Source organism: Poecilia mexicana, unplaced genomic scaffold, assembly GCF_051168715.1.
Source record: "Poecilia mexicana isolate PSO_F unplaced genomic scaffold, ASM5116871v1 scaffold_6, whole genome shotgun sequence".
Classification (NCBI taxonomy): domain Eukaryota; kingdom Metazoa; phylum Chordata; class Actinopteri; order Cyprinodontiformes; family Poeciliidae; genus Poecilia; species Poecilia mexicana.
Genome location: NW_028263375.1, coordinates 7,853,532 through 7,875,545, shown reverse-complemented (window position 1 = coordinate 7,875,545; position 22,014 = coordinate 7,853,532). Strand labels below are relative to the sequence as shown.

The 22,014-nt window shown below is 37.0% G+C and overlaps 3 protein-coding genes across 5 annotated transcripts; 2 read left to right on the top strand and 1 right to left on the bottom strand.

The window, feature by feature from the left end:
- The first annotated feature begins 1,162 nt into the window (after nucleotides 1–1,162).
- On the top strand, nucleotides 1,163–6,700 carry LOC106906780 (uncharacterized). Of its 3 annotated transcripts, none has more exons than XM_088006158.1 (14): nucleotides 1,163–1,267; nucleotides 2,143–2,347; nucleotides 2,444–2,479; nucleotides 2,627–2,704; nucleotides 2,844–2,918; nucleotides 3,114–3,191; nucleotides 3,327–3,386; nucleotides 3,471–3,521; nucleotides 3,607–3,658; nucleotides 3,818–4,479; nucleotides 5,622–5,782; nucleotides 5,882–5,946; nucleotides 6,036–6,136; nucleotides 6,306–6,700. In XM_088006158.1, the coding sequence occupies exons 2-14, from the start codon at nucleotides 2,155–2,157 to the stop codon at nucleotides 6,425–6,427; spliced, it is 1,734 nt and encodes a 577-aa protein (XP_087862284.1). In that variant the 5' UTR covers nucleotides 1,163–1,267; nucleotides 2,143–2,154; the 3' UTR covers nucleotides 6,428–6,700. The 3 variants fall into 3 exon arrangements, with proteins under 3 accessions (XP_087862284.1, XP_087862285.1, XP_014827689.2); XM_088006159.1 differs by having other exon boundaries at nucleotides 1,175–1,273; nucleotides 2,143–2,308; XM_014972203.2 differs by having other exon boundaries at nucleotides 1,175–1,273.
- A 1,005-nt stretch (nucleotides 6,701–7,705) lies between these two features.
- On the bottom strand, nucleotides 7,706–12,278 carry commd9 (COMM domain containing 9). Its single transcript, XM_014972208.2, has 6 exons — nucleotides 12,174–12,278; nucleotides 11,018–11,134; nucleotides 10,232–10,371; nucleotides 9,404–9,438; nucleotides 8,200–8,303; nucleotides 7,706–8,109 (listed from the first exon to the last, which is right to left on the bottom strand). Exons 1-6 carry the CDS (start codon nucleotides 12,225–12,227, stop codon nucleotides 7,972–7,974), a joined length of 588 nt encoding a protein of 195 aa, XP_014827694.2. The 5' UTR covers nucleotides 12,228–12,278; the 3' UTR covers nucleotides 7,706–7,971.
- An 867-nt stretch (nucleotides 12,279–13,145) lies between these two features.
- On the top strand, nucleotides 13,146–21,967 carry sh3gl3b (SH3-domain GRB2-like 3b). Its single transcript, XM_014972207.2, has 9 exons — nucleotides 13,146–13,345; nucleotides 14,681–14,749; nucleotides 14,938–15,010; nucleotides 15,928–16,071; nucleotides 16,813–16,946; nucleotides 17,083–17,241; nucleotides 18,152–18,255; nucleotides 18,870–18,994; nucleotides 19,726–21,967. Exons 1-9 carry the CDS (start codon nucleotides 13,301–13,303, stop codon nucleotides 19,935–19,937), a joined length of 1,065 nt encoding a protein of 354 aa, XP_014827693.1. The 5' UTR covers nucleotides 13,146–13,300; the 3' UTR covers nucleotides 19,938–21,967.
- The last annotated feature ends 47 nt before the right edge of the window (nucleotides 21,968–22,014 follow it).

The window sequence follows — 22,014 nt, the reverse complement described above, 5'->3', positions numbered from 1 at the left end:
AGAGTGAATTTCAAACCTTAATTGAACTTTTAAAATATATGTATAAAGATTGTGCTCTTGTGTTGAAGGAACGTTTATCAAGTGCTTCGTAAAATAGAATTATTTTACTTTTAAATCTTGAACATTTTTTAAAAATGGCACTTGTGAAGGAAAATAGCCAGAAAGATTAAATTGTTGCTGCAGTCGTTTCATTGAAGACCAACCTTTATCATATTAAAACGCTGAAGTGGAAAAGATTTCTTATACAAGAACCAATTTTGAAAATCCTTACAAAAACATCTAACTTCCAATAGAAATGTTGTCTCAAAGCAGAGTTAGTATTTATTTTTATTTTCTTTTGCAAAAAGTTCTAAGGTTAAACATACATAATTGTGACATTGATTTATTTTACTTTTTAAGGGAGTGGAAAGAAGATATTTGATTCTGATTTTCTTTAAAGAGATATATTATTTTTTTAATAAATGCTTTCTTCTCAGGATAGAAAGAAAGAATATTGAGGAGTTTGTCATTAACTTCTTATAAAATTTTCTGTAAAGTCACAGACATTTATAATTAAACATGGTCCTTTTAGAGTAATAGCCGAATAATTTATCATAGCTGAACCACGAATTGGTTTTAACACTGTTAAACTGAATGAAGAATTTGAAAATTCATCTGAGAATTATTTTTTAAACATCCAGAACAGGTGCACAAGTATTCTTTCGTAACATGAACAAATATATATATTTTTTCATTATGTACACTACTTACTTATAGTAAGTAAGAATCACATAGTGATTCTTAATACACTATGTGATTTAAGAATCACATAGTGTATGTGATTTTTAAAATTACATTTTAATGTATGTTATCAATTGTTTTAAATTTTCAGTATCATTATTCAATTGATGCAATTATTATTTTTAACTTTTATCTTAAAAAGCTTTTTCGTTCTGAGGCTGTGAGGTCATACAGTCATCTACAGTAGGTGGCGGGACACATAGACATAATATTATGTCTATGGCGGGACATATAGAATTCTTGGCTTTCCGCCATTTAAAAAAATAAACGAAGAATTCGCGGGCTTTGGCATAGACATATAAGCATATAAGCATCCTTATATTATGTCTATGGGCTTTGGAACCCTAGCGTCAACAAACTCTGATTAGCTAATGCTGCACGTGACCATAAGCTAACCAATCAGCAGCACTCTTGTTGAGCAGCACATTTTCATATTTCTGCTGGAGCTGAGTTAGTTGCTTACTGTTCACCGCGGTCGACCAAAAAGGTGAAAGTAAGCTGATTTCTGCTTGATTTTATTAGGTTCTCTAGCATTGTTGTCTTAAATTGCTTTAACGTTAGGTAAAACGTGTGTCTACTTCGTGTATATTGTGTTGAACAAATGTTAAGGCAAATCTAGAACTGCAGGTCAGAAAATGAACTACTATGGATCTGAATAAGCTTTAAATAAGCCCTGTGCTTCGAAGTGTTTGCGCATTGCTGCATTATTTGATCTTCCTTTGGGATCAATAATGTATTTTTAATTCAATTAGAATTTTCATTGTCTTGTGAAAGTCCAGGCCTAGTCCACACGGAGCTAGATGCATCCGTATTTTCGTCCACTCGCATCAAGAGGAATAATGCACAGTCAAACTGAACAAAATGTAAACAGTACGACACGAAAGAGAGGTATACAAGTTGGCCCCGTCCACGTCTCAGTCCAACCCTCCTAAAGATGGTTGTAAATGGCATCATGGAGTGGAGAAGCATTGTTGTGATGACATGCTGAAGGGGGCGTGTCGGAAAGGGCAGGAGCTTCCTAAAGTGTAAAGTGACAGAGGGGATTTCTATAACAACTGAAGGCAACTTCATTGTACTATAAATTGCACTCTAAATATGTCACTAGAGACAACACTTTAGTATTTTTTCTTACCTCAAAATAATAATTATCAATGTTTAAAAGTTGCTCCTGAGGTTTCGTTGTTTTTATAAACCAGTTTTGGCTTTCTGTGAGGTGTGTCTTTCTAACTTCAGGTGAGAAATGTGCCATCCTATCCTAACCCTCTTCAATATGATATGTGTTGTGACCTCATCTCCCCCCTTTGTGCATGGTCAGTCACATAAACAATCATCAGATTAATTTAGACTCAAATCTGTTTACAGATTGCTGTGAGAATGAGAAAATCGCGGAAAAACAGAAGAGACCTCGGTCTGCTTCGTTCTGAAAGTGAGGATGACCCTCGAGGCTTTGAAAATATTAGTAACGGTGTTCCTGGGACCCCACGTAGTTTTACCATTGAGAGCTATACTGAAGCTGTTTCGAAGGAAGGTGAGGAGGAAGAGAACATTTGTAAGTTTGTAAGAAACGGTATGTTTGTCTCATGTGATTTATACATTTGTAATTTAGAGACAGAAGTTGTGCCTGAAACTTTAGACAACCTTTTTTTCCTTTTCTTTTTTTCAGGATTAACATCTTCAGATGAAGAGGATGACATCAGGGGTAATGGGCTTTCTTTATCTTCTTAAAGGGGCAGTATGTTATAAAATCAACTTTTTTGAGCTTTAAGACATGATGTTGTTTGACATCCAGTTTCAAAATTTTATATCTTTTTTTCTTGGGAATTTACTTTAAATTACCTCTATAAAGTCGTCAAGCTGCCCATCCAGTCAGAAGCACCAGAGAAACTCCTCCCCATTCAGGACACTAACAGATTAAATAACATTTGTAGGTATTTATGAGGCACTTTAAAGTTGTGTGTACACAACATAATTGTTACAAATTCTGGGTAAAGTGCAATTGTTCTGCACTTTACCCAGCATCTTTATGCATGTGAATATAAAATGTCCCGGTGTTCTTGTTTCAGCCTCTGAAGATGAAGCCACGTCCATTCGAAGGGAGGTTGCAGACGGTTCTCAGGGCATCGACATGTCAACGTTTCGTAAGTAGATTTGCATTTTTCCTTGATCCACCTGTCCAACTTTACAAAGTTGCTCCACTATGGCAAGCTGCAGACGGATGGGTCAATTTATGACGACCAGGAAGCTCACCAATCCAAATAATTTAGACTGAATTATAAAAAATTAGTAATTTAATGCTGCTGTAATGTAATCAGAGGCTAAATCATGTGTTTCAGGCTCTGTAAATCAAACATTGGCTTACCTTATGAAAGCCTTCTCGCGCTCTGCAGGATCTCTCCACAGGGACATTTCCAGTGAGTATTCACATCAATCAATCCACCAACAACTTCAAAGTGTTGCTAACTGCGTTACATCCCAATCTGGTAATTATTTATTTGCACACAAGACAACAGATTCAGACTCAGTTACATGTTTTTTGGGTGTTTTAGACTTATCTGGCTTTGCAGAGCAATCTAATGGACCTCGAAGTCGGGAAACGTTGATGTCCAGTAAGTATCTATCCTAACTAATCCTCTCCTCACTTTTTATTTTGATCTAAGTTTTCATCGATTAATAATTTTTTTGATTTTTAGGCCCTCGATATGCAAACACAGCGCCTCGGCGCAGCGACCCGTCATCTCCCAGTGAGTATACATCACATCACACTTTAAAGCACCACTAGATTATTTTATCAGGGCTTGGTAAATAATGTTTAGTTTTGTTTTTTAGGATCTCGACACAGCTGTGTCAAAGATGAAATTCTTGATGGCTATAACTACAGGTAAAGAAACGACATAAAGCACCACATCAATAGCGATTAGCTTCTTCTGGTTGGTTTCCAGCAAAATGTAGGGGTTAAACAGTTTCTGCTTCATGACCTGGTCTTGTATTTCTAGTGATAAAATGTCTAAATTATTAAAATAAATAAAAATTGTACTAGATCCAGTAGTGGATCCAGATCCAGGCACCGCGATGAGGCGTCAAGGTCAAGATCCAGGCACTATGATGCGGCATCTGGGCACCGTGAATACTCCTCCAGGTCCAGGCACCGCGATGGACCTTCAAGGTCGAGATCCAGGCATCGCGATGGGCCTTCAAGGTTGAGATCCAGGCACCGCGATGGACCTTCAAGGTCGAGATCCAGGCACCGCGATGGACCTTCAAGGTCGAGATCCAGGCACCGCGATGGACCTTCAAGGTCGAGATCCAGGCACCGCTATGGTCCTTCAAGGTCGAGATCCAGGCACCGTGATGGTCCTTCAAGGTCGAGATCCAGGCACCGCGATGAGGTTTCTAGGTCGAGATCCAGGCACCGCGATGGACCTTCAAGGTCGAGATCCAGGCACCGTGATGGTCCTTCAAGGTCAAGATCCAGGCACCGTGATGGTCCTTCAAGGTCGAGATCCAGGCACCGTGATGGTCCTTCAAGGTCGAGATCCAGGCACCGTGATGAGGTTTCTAGGTCGAGATCCAGGCACCGTGATGGTCCTTCAAGGTCGAGATCCAGGCACCGTGATGAGGTTTCTAGGTCGAGATCCAGGCACAGCGCTGAGGCCTCCAGATCAGAAAATAGAGGTTGGACCTTCCCATTGCCTCAGCATGGTAAGTATTGATTAATTTACACCAAGACACTTTTTTTTCTTCTCTGACATGTTAAATTTGTGCAAAATTCACTTTCTTGAGTGTTACTTTATATTCTAATGTTATTCCATCATCAAAAACATACCTGGAGTGTTGCTTTGATTCTTTCACTGATGTTTGAGGAATCATTAAATCTACTGTGGCAGACATTTGGGGGTGCCTACATGCTTGCACAAACTGTGCGGTACTAAGAAATCCGCCAGACTAGCGCCAGCAGCAGTTAGCAAACACTTGGTGGAACTGCACATCTACTGAGCTCATCATACAAGCTACTTTCGAGTCCAACAGTTGTAAACAGCTTAATGGAAGAACGTTTCTGTGATGTGCTGAAGGCGGAGTGTCTGAAACAATAGGACCTCCTTAAAGAGTGATTAGGCCCCAGTGACCTAATCACTAGGTCCCAGTGAAGTGATTAGAAGTGATTAGAATCAGTTCAGTTCAGTGATTAGAATATTATTCATCTGATGATATTCTAATCACTTCACTGAACTGAACCGCACAGCATTCTGGGGGATTTAGGCAGAGGACAGGCTTTAGCCACTCAACCTCTGACAGCTAGCTAAATAAAGTTGATGGAATGAACTAATTTACTCACTCCTTGGTTACCTAGCAACTCACTCACTCTTTGGTTGCCTAGCAACAACTTGTGGAGTAACTGGCTCAGAAGCAGCTTAAGATTCTGCCAATGTTTCTCATAACTGCTTAAAAAACAGAGAACAATGGTGTTGAGTGAAAACTTGAAAGGTCACAACACCAGTTTGGCAATATTTCAGATATTTAAAACAAAAATACTAATCAATAATTATTGATATTGACTTATAGGAAATGCTTATATCATGATATTTGTCAATCATTTCGTCCAGCCCCTACACACACAGCATTTTTGTAACAACTGAAGGTGATATAGTTACTTTATTGTGTTATTGAATGGCTCTATATGCCTGAAAAATACATAATACCCCCTTTTCGCACTTGGGCTATTCATAATAGCCCAAGTGCTATTATATCACAGACACTGATTACAAAAACAATAATCAAGCAACTAAGCAGCCTTGCTGCTCTAGGTAAAGATAACAATTTTAACCAATGTATGTTTATTGCAGTGTTCCAGCGGGAGCTCTTCAACATTCTGTTTGATATCCGCAATCGTCTTACCAGCGAACAGCCCATCCCTGCAGTCGTTCACATTGACAAGATGGAGACCATGGAAGACTTTGTGAGAGAAGAGGAACGCCTCTCTGACCCAAAAGTCTTTGAAACCTTTGTAAGTTTTACAAGTCTGGACAAAGCTTAGCATAACACATTAATCAAACACTGTTACGTTGGATTATCAGCAAAATATATCATGGATTCATCCCAACAGGTGCTGCATGTTTCCAGAATTGGAGGAAAGAACACCAAGGATTTTGTCAACAAAGTTCTTGACAGGTTTGTTTCCACACACACAGAGTGGATATGGATAGTATTTTGTCATATAGATTTATAATGATACATAATTGTAATTTATTGTTTTCCAGGCTCTTCACCAACGCACTGATGGCCAAATTCAATATGAAGGGGAAAGGGAAACGAGGCAAGAAACCTCTGGAAAATACAATGGTTTATAAAGCAATAAAAGGTAAGTTCACATTTTATTTTAAAAAAGGAAATGATTAGCTTCTGCTAATGTTTAAATAATGAGGAAGCTGGCTAAAATATGTTTATAGAGACTCCATCAACACATCTTTGTGCATTTTCCATTTTTTTTCTTTGCATTATTACTAGTCATTTGTTTTCTGCGAATGCAGATGGGATAATGACGGGGGACTGGGCAGCTACAGAGGACTTTGTAAGGCTGTATGCTGCGGAGCATCTGAAACACGCGCCACACAGATCTGGAGGCAGAGGACGGCAACTCACTGAAGACTGATGAACCTGCTTTCACTTTGTAATTCCAGATTTATGTTTTAAGCTGCAGTTTTAGCTATGAATCCAAAAAGACAAATAAAATAGTGTTTTTATTATATATTCTCTATGAAGTATAGACCCAAGCAAGGTTGGCTGTAGAACATCATTTATGTGACTTTTTGTTTAGCACCAGTGTTTGAAAAAGGCTTGTTTTTTATTGTTTTTTATTTCAGATATACTTTTACTGCCAATTTTAATCTCTTCTGTTGATCCATTAAAAAATAACTTAAAAACAGATTGGTGATTGTATTCCTGTAGCAAAATGCTCAAACTGTTAGCTTGCCTCAGCCAGATTTGAACTGGACATTATACTCCTTTACTAAACAGAGGAGCATCACACGGTCAGTTTTGATTTTTAATTTGTTTTAATGAGTTTCAGTATTTGAAATTGGCAACTTAATTTTACTTTCTTTCTCAGCTTCCTGCAGTTTTAAGAACAAAAAGAAAAAATTAAACATTTTGCACAAGAACTCGGGCATTAACAACATAGTTTAGAATCTAAGACTGAAAGCAAAGGAGCAGCAATGCAGGAATCATAGAAAGCAACTTAAAAGGGGGAAATGTATGTGACCCATTATTTCCAAATTTAAAGTTTGAATTTGACATAGAAAAGATGTAAATGACTACTTTTGGTGATCCTGTGGATGTCAGAAAAAAAAACGTCTGGTGTCGGTCTACAGCTTCAGGAGACCAAAATCTGACATGCAAAAACAACTTAAAGATGTAATTTGGCGGCCTCTTTGCATCTGTATTAAAGTCTAAGTTCTGAAAAAGTCAATAGGTTTGGCTCAGAGTTGAGATTAAAATCTGAATTAACACTTTTTTTCCAGTAGCTCTAATATCCTTTCATTTTGGATTCTTCATCCAAGTCCTGGGGAAAAAAAGAAATTGATCTGTTTCATAGTTACCTAAATTGCAATCTGTTGTTCAAGTCTTGTAACGATGAAAATGAGCTCTGAAATGTTGAAGCATATGTGGTAAAAGGTTTATAATACACAGCTGCAACTCTTCATCCCACCTTAAGCAGAAACAGTGCTCAAAGAACTGGAGCCTGTTCTGTTTAAAAGATCTTAATCTAAGAATCATTTGGCAAAATGACCAAAAATATGCATGTAGCAACCAGTTCAAGGAAGTTTGACACGACGTCATTAGATATGTAAATGTGAGGTAACTATAGTGAGACCTAAACCGCATAAAAATAGATTAAAATAGGAAGGAATAGAAAAGATGCACCACAAAATAGAATCTGACTGATCAGTTTATTTTCACATTAGTAGAAATGGAAAACATACTTTTACACATGAATGATGGTTGAGTAGAATAATTAATATTAAATATATAAACAGAATGAGAAAAAAAATCACTTTATCACATTCAACATGTGTTAAAAAGTTAAACTTTCCAATCGCCGGATAACAGACGGCAGCAGGTTTTTGATGAAAAACGTAGAACTTGAGCCACGTTTTAAAGTGTAAACTGTTTATGGAGGGAATCTGGAGTCTGTTCTCACTTCCCTGCCACCACAGCCAGCTGGTCCCTGATCCGTCCCAGTCCATCCAGTATGGTGTCCAGTGACTCCCTGCTCAGCTCCACTGTAACCGTGGAAACCGGCTCCCCGCCTGCTGACGGACACGGATCCTCCATCTGAAAAGGTTTCGCATATCGAGATTCGGTTTCATGTATTGTGTCATCAGGAAGGTCACGACCTCTGCAGAGGGTCGATCAGGTTCTCACCTTCAGCTGGACCAGGCAGGTCGGCACCGCCATCCGACTGACCGAGTCAGAACCGGTCACCAGGTCCACTCTCCAGTCCAGCTCCTTCAGCTGAGGAAGGGAGACTGTAAACAAGAGCAGAGTTTGGTAGTAACTAGTTATATGTACTTGAGGAACTACTCTGAACTAATTTACTTTGAGTATTTTTGCTATGCTGTTTGTTTTACTTTTATTTGAGTAATTTTATCATGAAGTGTCTACTTTTACTTGAGTAAAGTTTCTGGATTTTCTACCCGCTGAATGAAAAACAAACATGTTTTAACCAAAAATTCACCAGACACAGACCTGCAGTTTTTAAAATAACTTTTATATTGACAGAAACTGATTTGAAAAATTCTGATTGATTTGAATAATTCTCATTTTGAGCTCTAAATACCAATATTTTCACATAACTTTATGTTTTGGTCCGACTGATTATGTATTTTTTAAACATTAAATGTTTGTTTTGATCGGTTACTCAGAACTTGAGTAGCATTTTGACCAAATACATTTTTACTCGAGTAATTTCGTGGACTGCTGAATTTTACTTTTACTTGAGTAACTTAATCATGAAGTATTGCTACTCTTACTAAAGTAAAATATCTGGATATTCACTGAATGAAGAACAAACTTGTTTTAATTAAAAATTCACCAGACACAAACACATACCTGGAGTTTATGAAAAAGTTTCATTAAACTTTATATTGAAAGAAACTGATTTTGAAAAATATCAGATTTTTCTTTATTTTTTTGCTTGATTTTGTTGTTTTGTAATTATGTAATTTACATGAATATTTTAATTTAGATCTTTAAAATTCCAAAATTTCCACTCAACTTTATATTTTGGTCCATCTGATTGTGTAATTTTTGAATACTAAATGATTGCTATGATCAGTTATTCAATACATGAGTGGATATTTTACCAAATACTTTTTTACTCTGGAGTAATTTCTTGGACATCTACTTTTTACTTTTACTTGAGTAAAAATATGTCTAAGTAGTGCTACTTTTACATGAGTTTTTGGGTTATCTACCCACTTCTGAACACAAGCAGTTATTTACCGAACCTTAGACTTAGAGGTAACACTGCAGCTTCTAATTAAAGGTTAAATAAATCAGCGCCAGAACATTTCCTGAAGTGTTTGTCCTCACAAAGACGGTAAAGAGAAGCAGGGCATTTACTCACCCTGATGGCTGAGAGCTTCTGTCCTCCACGCCGGACTGAAAAAATAAACTTAATGTCAACCAATTATTTAATTCCTGATCAGTCAAAGATAACTGAGATGTCTGAGTCACTAGCTGCATTTCCATCAACCTTGAAATTGTGCAATTTGATATTTCAAAAATAAATTTGCTCAATGGAAACACGCCCATTCTGAAAAAAACTCACATTTTTCGATGATATGTTTTTGCAGTAGGATGAGATTTTTGGGGAGGAGGTTGTATCGAAATTAGTGTATTTTACAACCTTGTTTGCTTTTATCCCTCACATCATCATTAAACCTTTACAGACTCATTTTTTATAACATTCTGAGAATTTAGTTACATTTTCTGTGACTTTAACAAAAACCAAGAAACAACACAACAATGAAAATGTTTTTGTAATGTGACAGAGTCGTTTTTACTGCTTTTGTCATCTGAACTAACTCAAATCAGTTTTAATTAATAATATTAAATTAATTAAAAATGGCATTTTTGACCTAATTTAAAAATTGGATTTCTTTAAATTTAAGTCAAACCTGAATATAAAGTGATCAATGTATTAATTAAGAAACACAAAATCCATAATATGGATATTGAGTGATTTACCAAATGCAAGCAGGTCAAATTAATATAAATCAATGTGAAAACCACTACATTTACTTCAAACCATTCTCAGAGTTTTGTGTTTTAGAAAAATAGGATATGGAAAGAAAGTATGAAAATAATCAAATGACTTTTCTTCTCATCCTTATCAGACCTGGAAAATAATCAAATCAGTTTAAATACTTCTTAAAGTTTCAGTAAGTCTGACCTGTTCTCCAGCAGGATCTTAGTGATCAGGTTCTTCAGGTTGGAGTGGAAAGACTCTGGGAATACTGCGAGGATCTGATCCGGAGACGTCAGGTTGTGGAAGAGGACATGGTGAGACAGAGTGTGGAGGGACTGGACCAGCTAAATGACAGATGGATGGCACAGAATCAGATTAAAAATCCAAATTAAATTATGTTTCAATTTTTCTGTGAGTGGAGAAATCTGGATGCTGATTGTTTAAAAATTCTCTGCTAGTTTAGTAAAAGTCACTTCAAGTCAAAATGAGCTAATTTCCATTCGGACAAAAGTTGTTAAAGAGATGCTCCCCTTTAATATTGCTGAAAAGCCGCCATTTTGAAAAACGTTTGACAAAGTACTTTCACTTTTTTTTTGCCATACTTTTTTGCCTGTTTTTCTTGTTTAATCTGAAAGATGGACATTTCTCTAAACACAATTTCAGTTACACACATTTCATAATTCATTTTAACTATTGTTGTTTACATTGTTTTATTTATTTTGGATATTTTAAATGTTTTAATTTCCAGTGTTAAATGTTCTTTACCACTGATCTTCCAGAGGGTGTTCTTGTCTTTAATACTATTATGCTAATTGGAAATGGTCTAAAATTTTGATTATTATTAAACACGATGATTTCGCTCTCTGTGTGTGTGTGTGTGTGTGTGTGTGTGTGTGTGTGTGTGTGTGTGTGTGTGTGTGTGTGTGTGTGTGTGTGTGTGCGTGCACGTGTGTGTGTGTGTGTGTGTGTGTGCGTGCTTGTGTGTGTTACCTGAGCTGCCTGTGCTGCAGGGATGCTGAAGGTGGCTGCAGTGTTTTCTGTAAGCCTCCGGTTCAGGACTCTGTGGCTCTGAACGCACACATCTCTCACTGCATCTTTAGATGGAGCCTGAAAGACACATAAAAAAATAATCAGAAAATAAACATGGCCTTTAAAGGACTCTTTCACTAAAACCACAATTCAGAAATCCAGGAAGTGAGATAAAACCAGTCTTGACATAAGATGATCAGTTCGTTATGGCTTTACCCATTTCTGAAATACCAACTCAGGCTCAGGAGATGTGGCTACAAAACTTAAAAATGTCCTATTCATACCATCATTTGCTCAAATAAAAAAATTTGAAATTAAAAAATGAACAGAAGAAGTAAATATTAAAACGTCTGAATCTGACAGCAAATTGATTCAAGTTACTCTGTTTTTGTTTCACATCTTATCAATATTTATAAAGAACAAACATGACAACAGGTCAAGGTTCAACATAAGAACAATTTTCAGGGCCTGGTAAAAATGATCTAATGTACAAATGAAAATGTACTAATGACTTAGATCCTTAAATAGTTTTACTTATGTTAACTTCCTGTTTGAGTTGGCATGCTTTTATTCTAACGGGACAACTTCCTGTTTAACTCTTAGCGCAAATGGAGCTTAACGGAAATCTAAAGACAAGATAATTTGAAAATTTGAAGCAGAGCTTAAAATGGATCTTGTTAAAAAAACAGCCCCCTTGATAGAGGCACAAGGTATATTTATGACGTAAATAAGAAAATGTTTTAAATATGGTGGATCTGACTGAACAAATGAAGCTCCGGGTTTAACTGGTTGTTAGCCTGGTCTGGAACAGGCTAGCTGAAGAGGATAAATCGCCATGGTAACTTATGAGCTACTGCTTTTATGAAAACGAGTCAAGGCTTAATTCAACCGGAAAATCCAGGCTTAATCCGATGTCCTGGTTTTGTGAAATAACCCTCCACAGAAAAACGACTCTTGTTTTGAATACAAAAAACCGCAGATAAAGTGCTTAGAGCAGATTAAAGTAAGCAAATAACAGATATTCCTATTTTAAGCACGTTTTCTAAAACACTCAGAAGACAATTACACGTTTTCCATCAAGTCTCAATTAAAAAATATCAAAAACAACGTTCTTTGCCTTTAGAAGGAGCTGCAAGTTGGTGAAATCTTCACTGCTTAGCGCAGCAGCCATGTTGACAAGACAGGAGTCATGTGATGCAATGTTGGCGCTATGACTGATGGGAAATGAAGTTCAAACCACGATGTTAGTCAACTAGGAACCAGAAAAAAATTATTTTTTTATTTTAGCAGGAAAATAAAATTAATTAAATAAAAATATTAAAAAACAAATCAATAAAACTATTAACCACAAATGGCGTGGATGCAAATGTCCATGTGTTACATCCCATATTTTACAGTTTGTTTTGTAATTATAACTTCAACAAAAATTACATTGATTTACCGAAAAGAATATCTAAGCTCCTAGTAGTAATATTGGCCAAAACAACAGAAAATAATAAAAAAACAAAAACAAATAAAACCTAAAAATAAAACAAAATTAATACTACTATATTATAACTAATATTAATATATTAGGCAGAAAAAAGATTAAGCTCGACAATATTTCAATAAAATGTACTTCAAACTTTATTGATAGACCCCTGATACAAATTAAACACAACACAACATAAATACCATAATAAAAAATAAGAATATAATTAAGCATAAAAAAGTAATCCTATGTAATTATAAGAATTATACCATAATATTTAAGTAATTAATTCAGTACAGTTTTTTGCTCACTGATTTATAATAACTTTATTTGGACTGAAAGACAAAAAAACAACAAAAAAACAGAAGTGAGAAAAAGTTGTAAAAAATGGTTTTTTGTGTTATTTTGAATCTCAACATGATAAATTATTGGAAGGAACGGCTAACTTTAAATGAAAAGCAAATAAACAGATTTGACACAGAAAAGATAATAAATATGAGACATATGGCAAACTTTAGACTACAGCAGACAGAACGAAATTAAATTGACTGTTACAGGCTGCAGAACTTTTTCTGTCCACTTCTTTGTAGTAGGAAGTGTTAAACGGAGTTGCTTCCGGTCCAAATTTCCGGTCCTGGCCTCGTTGTGGTTGCGGAGGTGTGGGCAGGTCCCTGCAGAAACTCCCTGCGGGGGGATATCGCATCGTAGACGGGCTGAAGGCTGTCCGGATTCCGGCGGTAGCAGCAGCAGGTCCGCCGCTTGGAGCCGTCAAGATGTCCGTGTCCGGAATGAAGAAGCAGTTCCACAAAGCCAGCCAGGTAAGAGCCGAACCGAGCCGAAAAGAACCAGGTTAAAACGAGTGGAGATTCAGGATGTGGGCCGTCGTGTTTCGAGGCTCCATTGCGACACAGGGCCTGGTACCGATCCACCTGGAAAGCTTCTCCCAAGGAAAGATGCAGGATGAGGGTCCGCCTTGTTTATGTTTATTAAGATTTTTATTCCCGGTACATCAGAGTATGACGTAGGCTGCACTTTGCACTTTGTTATGGTTGTAATTATAGGTTAAACATTAATTATCAGAAATAGATTGTGTTAATTCGCTCCAAAAGGTGGAGGGAAAGATTATTTTAAAGCTCTGATTTAGATTTAGCAAGGCCATACAAACTTTTCCTCTGAACTTTATTACTAAAATATTACAATCTGACTATAAGTAAACTAAATTCTCCCTATCTTCAATGTCACCAGTTGCAGATTTACTCCTGATATAAACAAGATATTAAAAACTTAAAGGTTTTCCACATTCTTACAAAAAATTTGAATAAAAGTCTGAGACAAACACTTTAATGGGCACTCTGTTTATACTTCTTCCTATCCTTTTCTTAATTTATCATTCAATGTTTCAAATAAGTAAGTCATGCTTGTTTCTGGTCTGAGTTGGACTTTGACAAAGTTGCCTTTTGTCATCAATTCTGTCCATAACCTTTGTTGTCAAATTTTCTTGATGCAGCTGCAGTTGAGGGTTGAGATGCAGTGATTTATCGACCAGCCAATTTATTGGCACAGATTTTCTTAATTTTGGAAGATCGGTGATACTTGCATGTGAAGTCGATCTTATCTACCTCAGATAAGGTCTAAAAATCAGCCGCTTTCCTCTTCTGCTCTGCAGTGACAGTTTGACTGATGGATCGGCCCACTAGGTCATGTCTGTTTGCAGTTAACACTCCCACTGTTACCAACTTAGTGACTTATTTGCTATATTTAACAAAATTTCAGACAAAAAAATTGGTATTGGCCAAAATTGGAATTGGCCAGTGAGCCTTTTTAAAGATCATTAATCTGCTATCAACCAGGAAACTGCAATCGGTGCAGCTTTTATTCTGAGTTGAAGGAATGTGGTTCTGTTGGCTTCGTCAGACTGTCATCTCCAGTTTATCTGGATCAGTTTAAAGCTGAGTGATCAAGCGCCTTACAATGCAGTAGTTCAGATAGTTTGTGTCCAGCTAGAGCGGTTATCAATCCAAATTTGAGAAGATTTTCCATCTTTCGCCACTTTCAGAGGCTGAAAGTTTCAGGAATTTAGTTTTTGATTGATTTCTGAAAACTCTCTGGTTTTCTGGAGCTCTGATGTGTTTTAACCTGATTTCTTTCGGCAGCTTCTGACCGAGCGCCTGATGGGAGCTGAGGGAACCAAACTGGATGAAGATTTCCTGAAGATGGAGAAGGTGAATGTTTGAGTTTGTCTTTTCTTCCTAAAAAGTAAATTTTATTTTATTTTTCTTATTTCAAGTTTACCAAGATATTTGTAATAGAAACTAGACCAAAAATAGTTGGTATAATTTTGTGATTTTGCAGTGCACTTTGGAGATTGAAGGTAACCGATTGAACTTCTTCCCTCTGTGTTTTTCATCAGACTGTCGCAGTGATGAACGTTCTGCTGGGTGAGCTGATGTCCAGAACCACAGAGCTACTCCAGCCAAACCCAGGTACCAGATGATTTAACGCCCAGACTCACAGTCCAACCAGCATCTGAACCAAAACAGGACCTGTAACACATTTTACATGTTACAGGTAACATGTAAGATGTTACCTGTAACATTGGTGCATCTCTATTATTCATATGAATAATAAAGATGCACCAATATGAAAAATCTTAGCCAATATCAGTATTTCATATTGATATTGTGGCTAATTAGTGATACTGATATTCAATCGATATATCATATATTTCTCTATCCTTTCAAAGCGGAGAAAAAACACCCATTGCTTCTCCTGCGCTGTCCAAACAAACTCATCATCAGTAAATACCAATGTTAATGCATAAATGCTGTGCATTCATAATTAAAAAGACAAAGTTCTGCTTATTACAGATTCTGACAGAAATTAGCTTAAAAAAGTAAATCTTTGGAAGGTTGTGGGATGTAGACATGAGGAATAGATTTCATAATTTTAATATGAAAGCCAAGCTGAATTATGATTTATGCATGAAAAGCAGAAAATCTCCAAATTAGCACCGAAAATGTGTGAGAAAAAGTTTATTATTGAAGGATCAGAATTAATTTGGATGTTTCTCCATCTCCAGATCAGAATATTATGAATTATACTTCAGATCTGAAGGAATCTGGAGGAATTTAATGGAGAAATGTAACTACATGGCATGACATTTACAAAGCCACAAACAGAAATATAATGTTTGGGAAAATATTCCCATTTGAAATAAGCTGCTTTAGGATGTCACTTATTTAAAGAAGTGTGATTTCTATCGCTAAAATGCACGATAAAGCCACCCCTGGTCCTCAGTGGCAAAACTTCTTTTTCTTGAAAGTTTTGTGTTCATAAATTAAACTGATGACAAATTAAAATGAATAAAAATGTAAATTGAAATGTGTTTTTGTGTCTGCAGCCTACAGAGCTAAACTGAGCATGCTCAGCACAGTGTCCAGGATCCGAGGACAGGTGCGGACGGTGGGATACCCGCAGACAGAGGGAATGCTGGGGAAGTGCATGTTGTTCTACGGCCAGGAGCTCGGACCTGCTTCTGAATTTGGTACACACAAATTAAAATAAATTTATACAAATTAATGAGCACAGGTGGGCAGAGTACCTAAAAACTGTACTCAAGTAAGAGTAGCACTACTTCAACATATATGAAGTATATATGAAGTAGTGCTCAAGTCAAAGTAAAAGGTAACCATCCAAGAAATTACTCAAGTAAGAGTAAAAAAGGGTTTGGTAAAAAGTCTACTCGAGTACTAAGTTATTGATCAAAGTATCAATCATTTAATATTTAAAAATTATATCATCAGACGGATCAAAATATAAAGTTCAGTGGAAATTGTGGTATTTTAAGGACCAAAATGACGATTATTTATAGAAGTAACAAAAAATAACAAAATCAGTCCATAGAAAATGTTTCCAAATCAGTTTCAATACAAAAACTGAAAATGAAACTATAACAAAAACTGCAGGTTTGTGTGTCTGATGAATTTTTGGTTAAAACATGCTTGTATGTAGAAAATCCAGAAATTTTCTCAAGTAAGAGTAGAGATACTTCATAGTCAAATTACTGAAGTAAAAGTAAATAGTACAGCATAGTAGAAATACTCCTAAAAGTAATTTTTTTCTAAAGTTACTCAGGTCAGTGTAACTAGTAATGGTCAGGTCAATGTAACAATGTAACTAGTTACTACCAAACTCTGTTGATGAGGCACCTTCAGATGTGTTTGAACTCTTCGTCTTGACTCTCCTGCTGTTTCTGTGGTCGTCCTCTTCCTCGCCTCCTGATCAGGCGGCGCTCTGATGGATGTGGGCGGAGCTCTGCAGAAGGTTGGCCAGGCCAAAGACGCTCTGGACGTCGGCATCAAGCGGACGTTCATCGACCCTCTGCAGGGGCTGCAGCAGTCAGACATGAAGCAGATCAAGGTGAGCCGCCATTAAATCCCACCTCAAGTCTTTATTCGAACTGAATTAGATGAGCTCACTTGTTACTGGTGCCAGAATCCAGGCCAGCAGGAGGTCTGAAGCTTGTTTGTTTACGTTTATCTGATTGGTTCCTCAGTACCAGCTGAAGAAGGTGAACGGCCAGCGGCTCGATTTTGACTATAAGAAGAGACGAAGAGGAAAAGTGTCAACAGAAAGCGTTCGGCTGGCGTGGGATAAGTTTATGACGTCCAAAGAGCTGGCAGAGAGGAGCATGTTCGTCCTGCTGGACAGTGATGTGAGTTGGGAACCAGATGTTTATTCTTTTACTTTCTGTTTAATTTTGTTCAACCTGTACTGCAGTAAACCATAAAACTTAAAGGAAGTTTGGGACTAAATACCTGAAAGAATCTTCATGACTTGGTTTCCAGGAAGACATTACATACACTTTTCCGCACTTTCAATCCCCCAAAATGTCCAGCCATTTTTTTATTAATCTCTAACTTTCAAAATAAAATTATAAACCGTTTTTATCTAGTATGACTTTGAAACACTTCAATCCTTCACGAAAATTTATTTTCACCAATTTTAACCACAATATCAGCTCTTAAAATCTTAGTTCAATTTAGACAAAAAAAGGTCATACAGAAGAATTCAGTCAGTTACAATAATATAAATAATAATAATAACAATAACAGTAATAATGGGTTTTATTTATAATGACATTTATGTCTTTAGATCTCAAAGGGCAACAAAACAAAAAACAAGCAAATTAAATTAATAAAAATAATAAAATAAATGAATAAATAAGAGATTAAAACAAATATCTAAAAAAGTGGACAAAAATTTTGGCTAAAAAGAAATGTCTTAAATTAATCTTAAATTACTAGAATCTGACTAGAATATATGTAACTCTCTGACACTGAGGGCAGCACAATCCACTGATTTGTTAATAAAGTAATAGAATAGAATAGAAAATACTTTTGTCTTAATTAAATAAAATAATCATTAGTTGCATTTCTTCACAGGAGCTTGAAAACATTGAGAATGTCCCAAATGTCCATCAAACTGGGGAAAAAAGGCATTTTTCTGTCTGATTAGCACCGATGACTTAAAGGAGAACATCAGTAGAAATGATGAGTCGGACTTGATTCACGCATGGAGTCAGGAAGCTGTGGTACCGATCCGCTCTGGTGTTTCTCCTGCAGGTGGATCTGATTGGCCCGCTGGCTGCTCTGATCGCCGCTCTGCTCGACTTCCACCGCAACGCCCAGCGCGTCCTGCTGGACCTGCAAAGTGACCTGCAGGCCAGGTGAGTTTGGCTTCGTGTAGCAATGCACCGATCCACATTTTTCACTTACGATACCGATATCTGAGGTTTGTATCGGCTGATACCGATCTGATCCAGAAAAACAGCGACTTAAAATATTTCTTCTTTTAAAAAACACAGACATAAATGTACTGAATTACAACACACTTAAAAACACAAATAACATCATGAGCTTGGTCAAACATGTATAAACAAATCAACTTTAATTTGTTCAGTCAGTGCAATAGGGAGTAAACCAGCCAATGTCAAATAAATAAAAGAAACCGAAACAGACAAAAACAACACGTTTGGTCAAACATGTAAAAATAAACTGCTACAAACTTTCTTTCAAATAGTCCAGACAGTGGAATTACAAATTTTAAATATAGTGTAAGATAAGTCATGAAGCCCTTATGGTTTGGATACATCGTCACCAAAGCCAATCTAGAATTTTTTTCAGTATTGTTTCCAATACAGATATTGATATCGGATCGATGCATTTCTACGTTAGTGGGAAAAAAACTGATGTTTATTGATATCCTCTTGATTATCAGAACCATCAGAATTAAAGTATTACATCTGTCTTCACATAACCTTTGACCTCTCTCTTACATCAGGTTGACTGCTGCCAGTAACAAACCAGCTCGCCAGTTCAGATCCGAAAAGATTCGGGTCGAGGGCGACCCCAGCGGTACCGTCGGGTTTTACCACCAGCTGTCAGCTGCGGCTCCTCGTTCTTCAGGTCTGTTCAGAAACTTCCTCCATGTTGAACATTTTAAAGGTGATTAGAGGTCAACTTTCTGAACCTGAACAAAAACAAAACATCAATTATTCAGGTTCTGGAACATCATCATCTCACAGATGTTCTGGTCTCCCTAAACTGGTTTCCAATCGGTCCAGCAGCAATTAGCAAACACCTGATGCGACTACTGAGCTCATTATATGAGTGAAACTTCTCAGTGAAACGCTGTTAAAGGGTTAATAGAGGATGACTTCCTAAAGCCAGAGTTTCAGAATGTGCAGGAGTTTCTTAAAGAGACAGGAGCCCAATTTCAAGGTGGTAAACTTGTTTTAAGTCATATTTATAACAACTGAGGGTAGCAGTTTTATAGCACTTAGCTGTGCTATAAAATCATTCTAGTGCCTGGAAAACATAATATTGCCCTTTAAGGCTGATCTGCAAGTGTCTTGTAAAACGTATTTTTGTTTTCATCTAATCTGGACTCAGGAGAAGAGAGCTCAGTGATAACATCCAGCCCAGACAGCTTCATCTCCAACTTTGGTGAGAAAACATCATCAGGCTGTTTTAGCAGAGACCAGTTTCCCCAGGGAGATTCCAGCGTCTTCCACTCGTCATTTTTTTTAATGTTTGAGAAGTTTCCGAGTTTTCAACCTGAGTCCAGCATCAGCAATCAAAACATCTGAGGTTTAACTGGAGGTTTAACTGCATTTTCCTCTCTGATTTCCTCTCAGCTGACTGTAAGCTGCTCCTGAATCAGCCTTGTTGCCGGGCGATTTACTCCTTCACGTCGAAACGCGACGACGAGCTGGACTTCAGCGAGGGAGAGGTCATCGTGCTCACCGGCCAGGTTGACGGCGACTGGTACGAGGGAACGCTCGGGGAGCGATCCGGGCTTCTACCTGTCAGCTACGTGGAGGTGCTGGTGCCTCTGCCGTTACCATGACAACGTCTCATTGGACTCTGGAGCTGGATGTCAGTCCGACTTCTGATGATATGCAAGTTCTGACGCGTCTGTTTGCACTTTTCTATAAGTGAATCCGTTATAAAGAGAAACGGGGTCGACGGGTGCCTTCAGGAGAATCCTTCTCACTGCGTTTTGTTCTTTTTTCATAAATCGTAGTTTGTGAAAACACAAAAAAAACTTCACATAGAGTCTCTTGAGTTCCAACTGGACCTGACTTAATGCTCAGTTTTTGGTCTTCAGAGGTTCAACTTCTACAAGTTCCAAGGCTTTATTTCTTACACTGCAAACACTCTTCTTCTTACCAGGTATTGTTTTATCTAGTTTCTAGTGCAAATATCCCAGCTCACTTGAAATAAGACAAAACTAACCCACAAGTAACTTTTTACCAAGATATAGGAGCTTATTTTAAGTAAATGTTGATGAAAGAGTACTAGTTCCACTGGCAGATTATTCAACTTATAACAAGACATTTTTAATCAAAAAAAAAATGCCAGTGGAACAAGTTCTTTTTAATCTGTATTAATGGATTACTGACTTAAAAGAATCTCCTGTATCTTGATGAAAAGTTACTTACAAATGTACTAAGATTTTTGGGCTAGAAACTAGACAGAAAATACTTGGTAGTTTGGCCTTTAGAAACTATGTGTGAAACACTTAGTTCACCACAGGATCCGTCAGCTGGTAGAACCACATCCAGCAGGAAAAGCTTTCAGGATTTTACTTTCCTGTACTTCTTTGAAGGTCCCACCACAGCATTTCAATCAAGTTGAGGTCTGGGCTTTGACTAGGCCAGACCAACACATTGATGCTGTTCTATCTTAGATTTGCTGCTGTGTTTAGAGTCATTTTCATGTTGATGACCAAACTTCAGCTGTTGGACAGGTGGCTTCACACACCTTTGTATACGGAGGAGTTCATGGTTGCCTTGGTAACTGCAAGGTGGCCAGATCCTGGTCCTTATGGTGAATTTGGTGGGTTTTTCACTTCTTAAAAGATGGGCAGCTTTTTGTTTTGATCAATCTTTCTCCATGTAGAATGATTGATTATAGATAATCTGTAAATGACCTCGTAACCCTTTCATGGGCAGCGGCAGTTGTTTCTCTAAAATCATGCTGATGTCTTTCTGTCTTGGTACTGTATTAAAACACACCCATGTGGTCCATAACATACAAACTGCCAACACTCCTTCTTTTAGTACTTATACTGATGGTTACAGGTAAATCAGTACATCTGATGGCTTAATTTTTCCTTCTAAAAACTCAAAGCAGCAAGAGTGGGACTCTTTCAAGGAGAGCTCAGGGAAATCCTGATAGAATTAGACCAACAGTAAAGCCTAAATGGAGGAAACAGTTAGACAAAACCATCTAAAGAATGGCTTTTAAGGTAAACAAATCAACTTATGCTCTTAGGAAGTCAAATCACTGAAAATCCCAATGAGCACTGCAAACGTAACTCTTATTGGCCCATTTTGTCTTATTTGCTTGTGTATTTATCCAAAAAATCAAACAAACAATGCTGTACAATGTTTAATGAGCTGTTTTTCTTGTATTTTTTCTTGATTTTATACTTAGACTCCATTGCTATCACATTACCTAGATGAATCACTATGCTTTTTTTGTTTAATTTGTGTTACTTCCATTAAGGTGTTATAAAGGTAAAAGCACACATTACAAGAACAATGCATCAGGTTTAAAAATAGTTGAGTTCTGCAGAGGCTAAAATCAGGGAAGTATGTGGTTTGGTTGATTGTAAAGGAAACTAAATGTCAGATCTGTTCAATCATTTTATTTTCATTTAAACTCTGAATAAGCTACAAATGATTACTTAGAGCCAGAGACTGTAAATCATGCAATAACCCTGAGTATAGTTGCTGAAATGTTGGACTTTCCCTTTAATAGAAAGCTACTGAATGTATGTTAGCTAATCTAATAAGCAGAATAAGCAGTATTGTTGTGGATCTGTTTTGTAGATTTATTTTACACTAAATAAATGAGATCACATGACTATCAGATTATTGTGGTGCATTCTTGTTCATGTGTTTTTTTTTGTACTTTGA

Bases quoted from the DNA above. Each gene is read 5' to 3' on its own strand.
- LOC106906780 (XM_088006158.1), top strand. From the start codon at position 2,155: ATGAGAAAATCGCGGAAAAACAGAAGAGACCTCGGTCTGCTTCGTTCT. The intron at 2,480-2,626 runs GTAATGGGCTTT...ACCTCTATAAAG, and splicing joins TGAAGAGGATGACATCAGGG to TCGTCAAGCTGCCCATCCAG. The intron at 5,947-6,035 runs GTTTGTTTCCAC...ATTGTTTTCCAG, and splicing joins GTCAACAAAGTTCTTGACAG to GCTCTTCACCAACGCACTGA.
- commd9 (XM_014972208.2), bottom strand. From the start codon at position 12,227: ATGGCTGCTGCGCTAAGCAGTGAAGATTTCACCAACTTGCAGCTCCTT. The intron at 10,372-11,017 runs GTAACACACACA...TCTGTCATTTAG, and splicing joins CTGCAGCACAGGCAGCTCAG to CTGGTCCAGTCCCTCCACAC. The intron at 9,439-10,231 runs GTCAGACTTACT...TTATTTTTTCAG, and splicing joins AAGATCCTGCTGGAGAACAG to TCCGGCGTGGAGGACAGAAG.
- sh3gl3b (XM_014972207.2), top strand. From the start codon at position 13,301: ATGTCCGTGTCCGGAATGAAGAAGCAGTTCCACAAAGCCAGCCAG. The intron at 14,750-14,937 runs GTGAATGTTTGA...GTTTTTCATCAG, and splicing joins ATTTCCTGAAGATGGAGAAG to ACTGTCGCAGTGATGAACGT. The intron at 18,995-19,725 runs GTCTGTTCAGAA...ATTTCCTCTCAG, and splicing joins TGCGGCTCCTCGTTCTTCAG to CTGACTGTAAGCTGCTCCTG.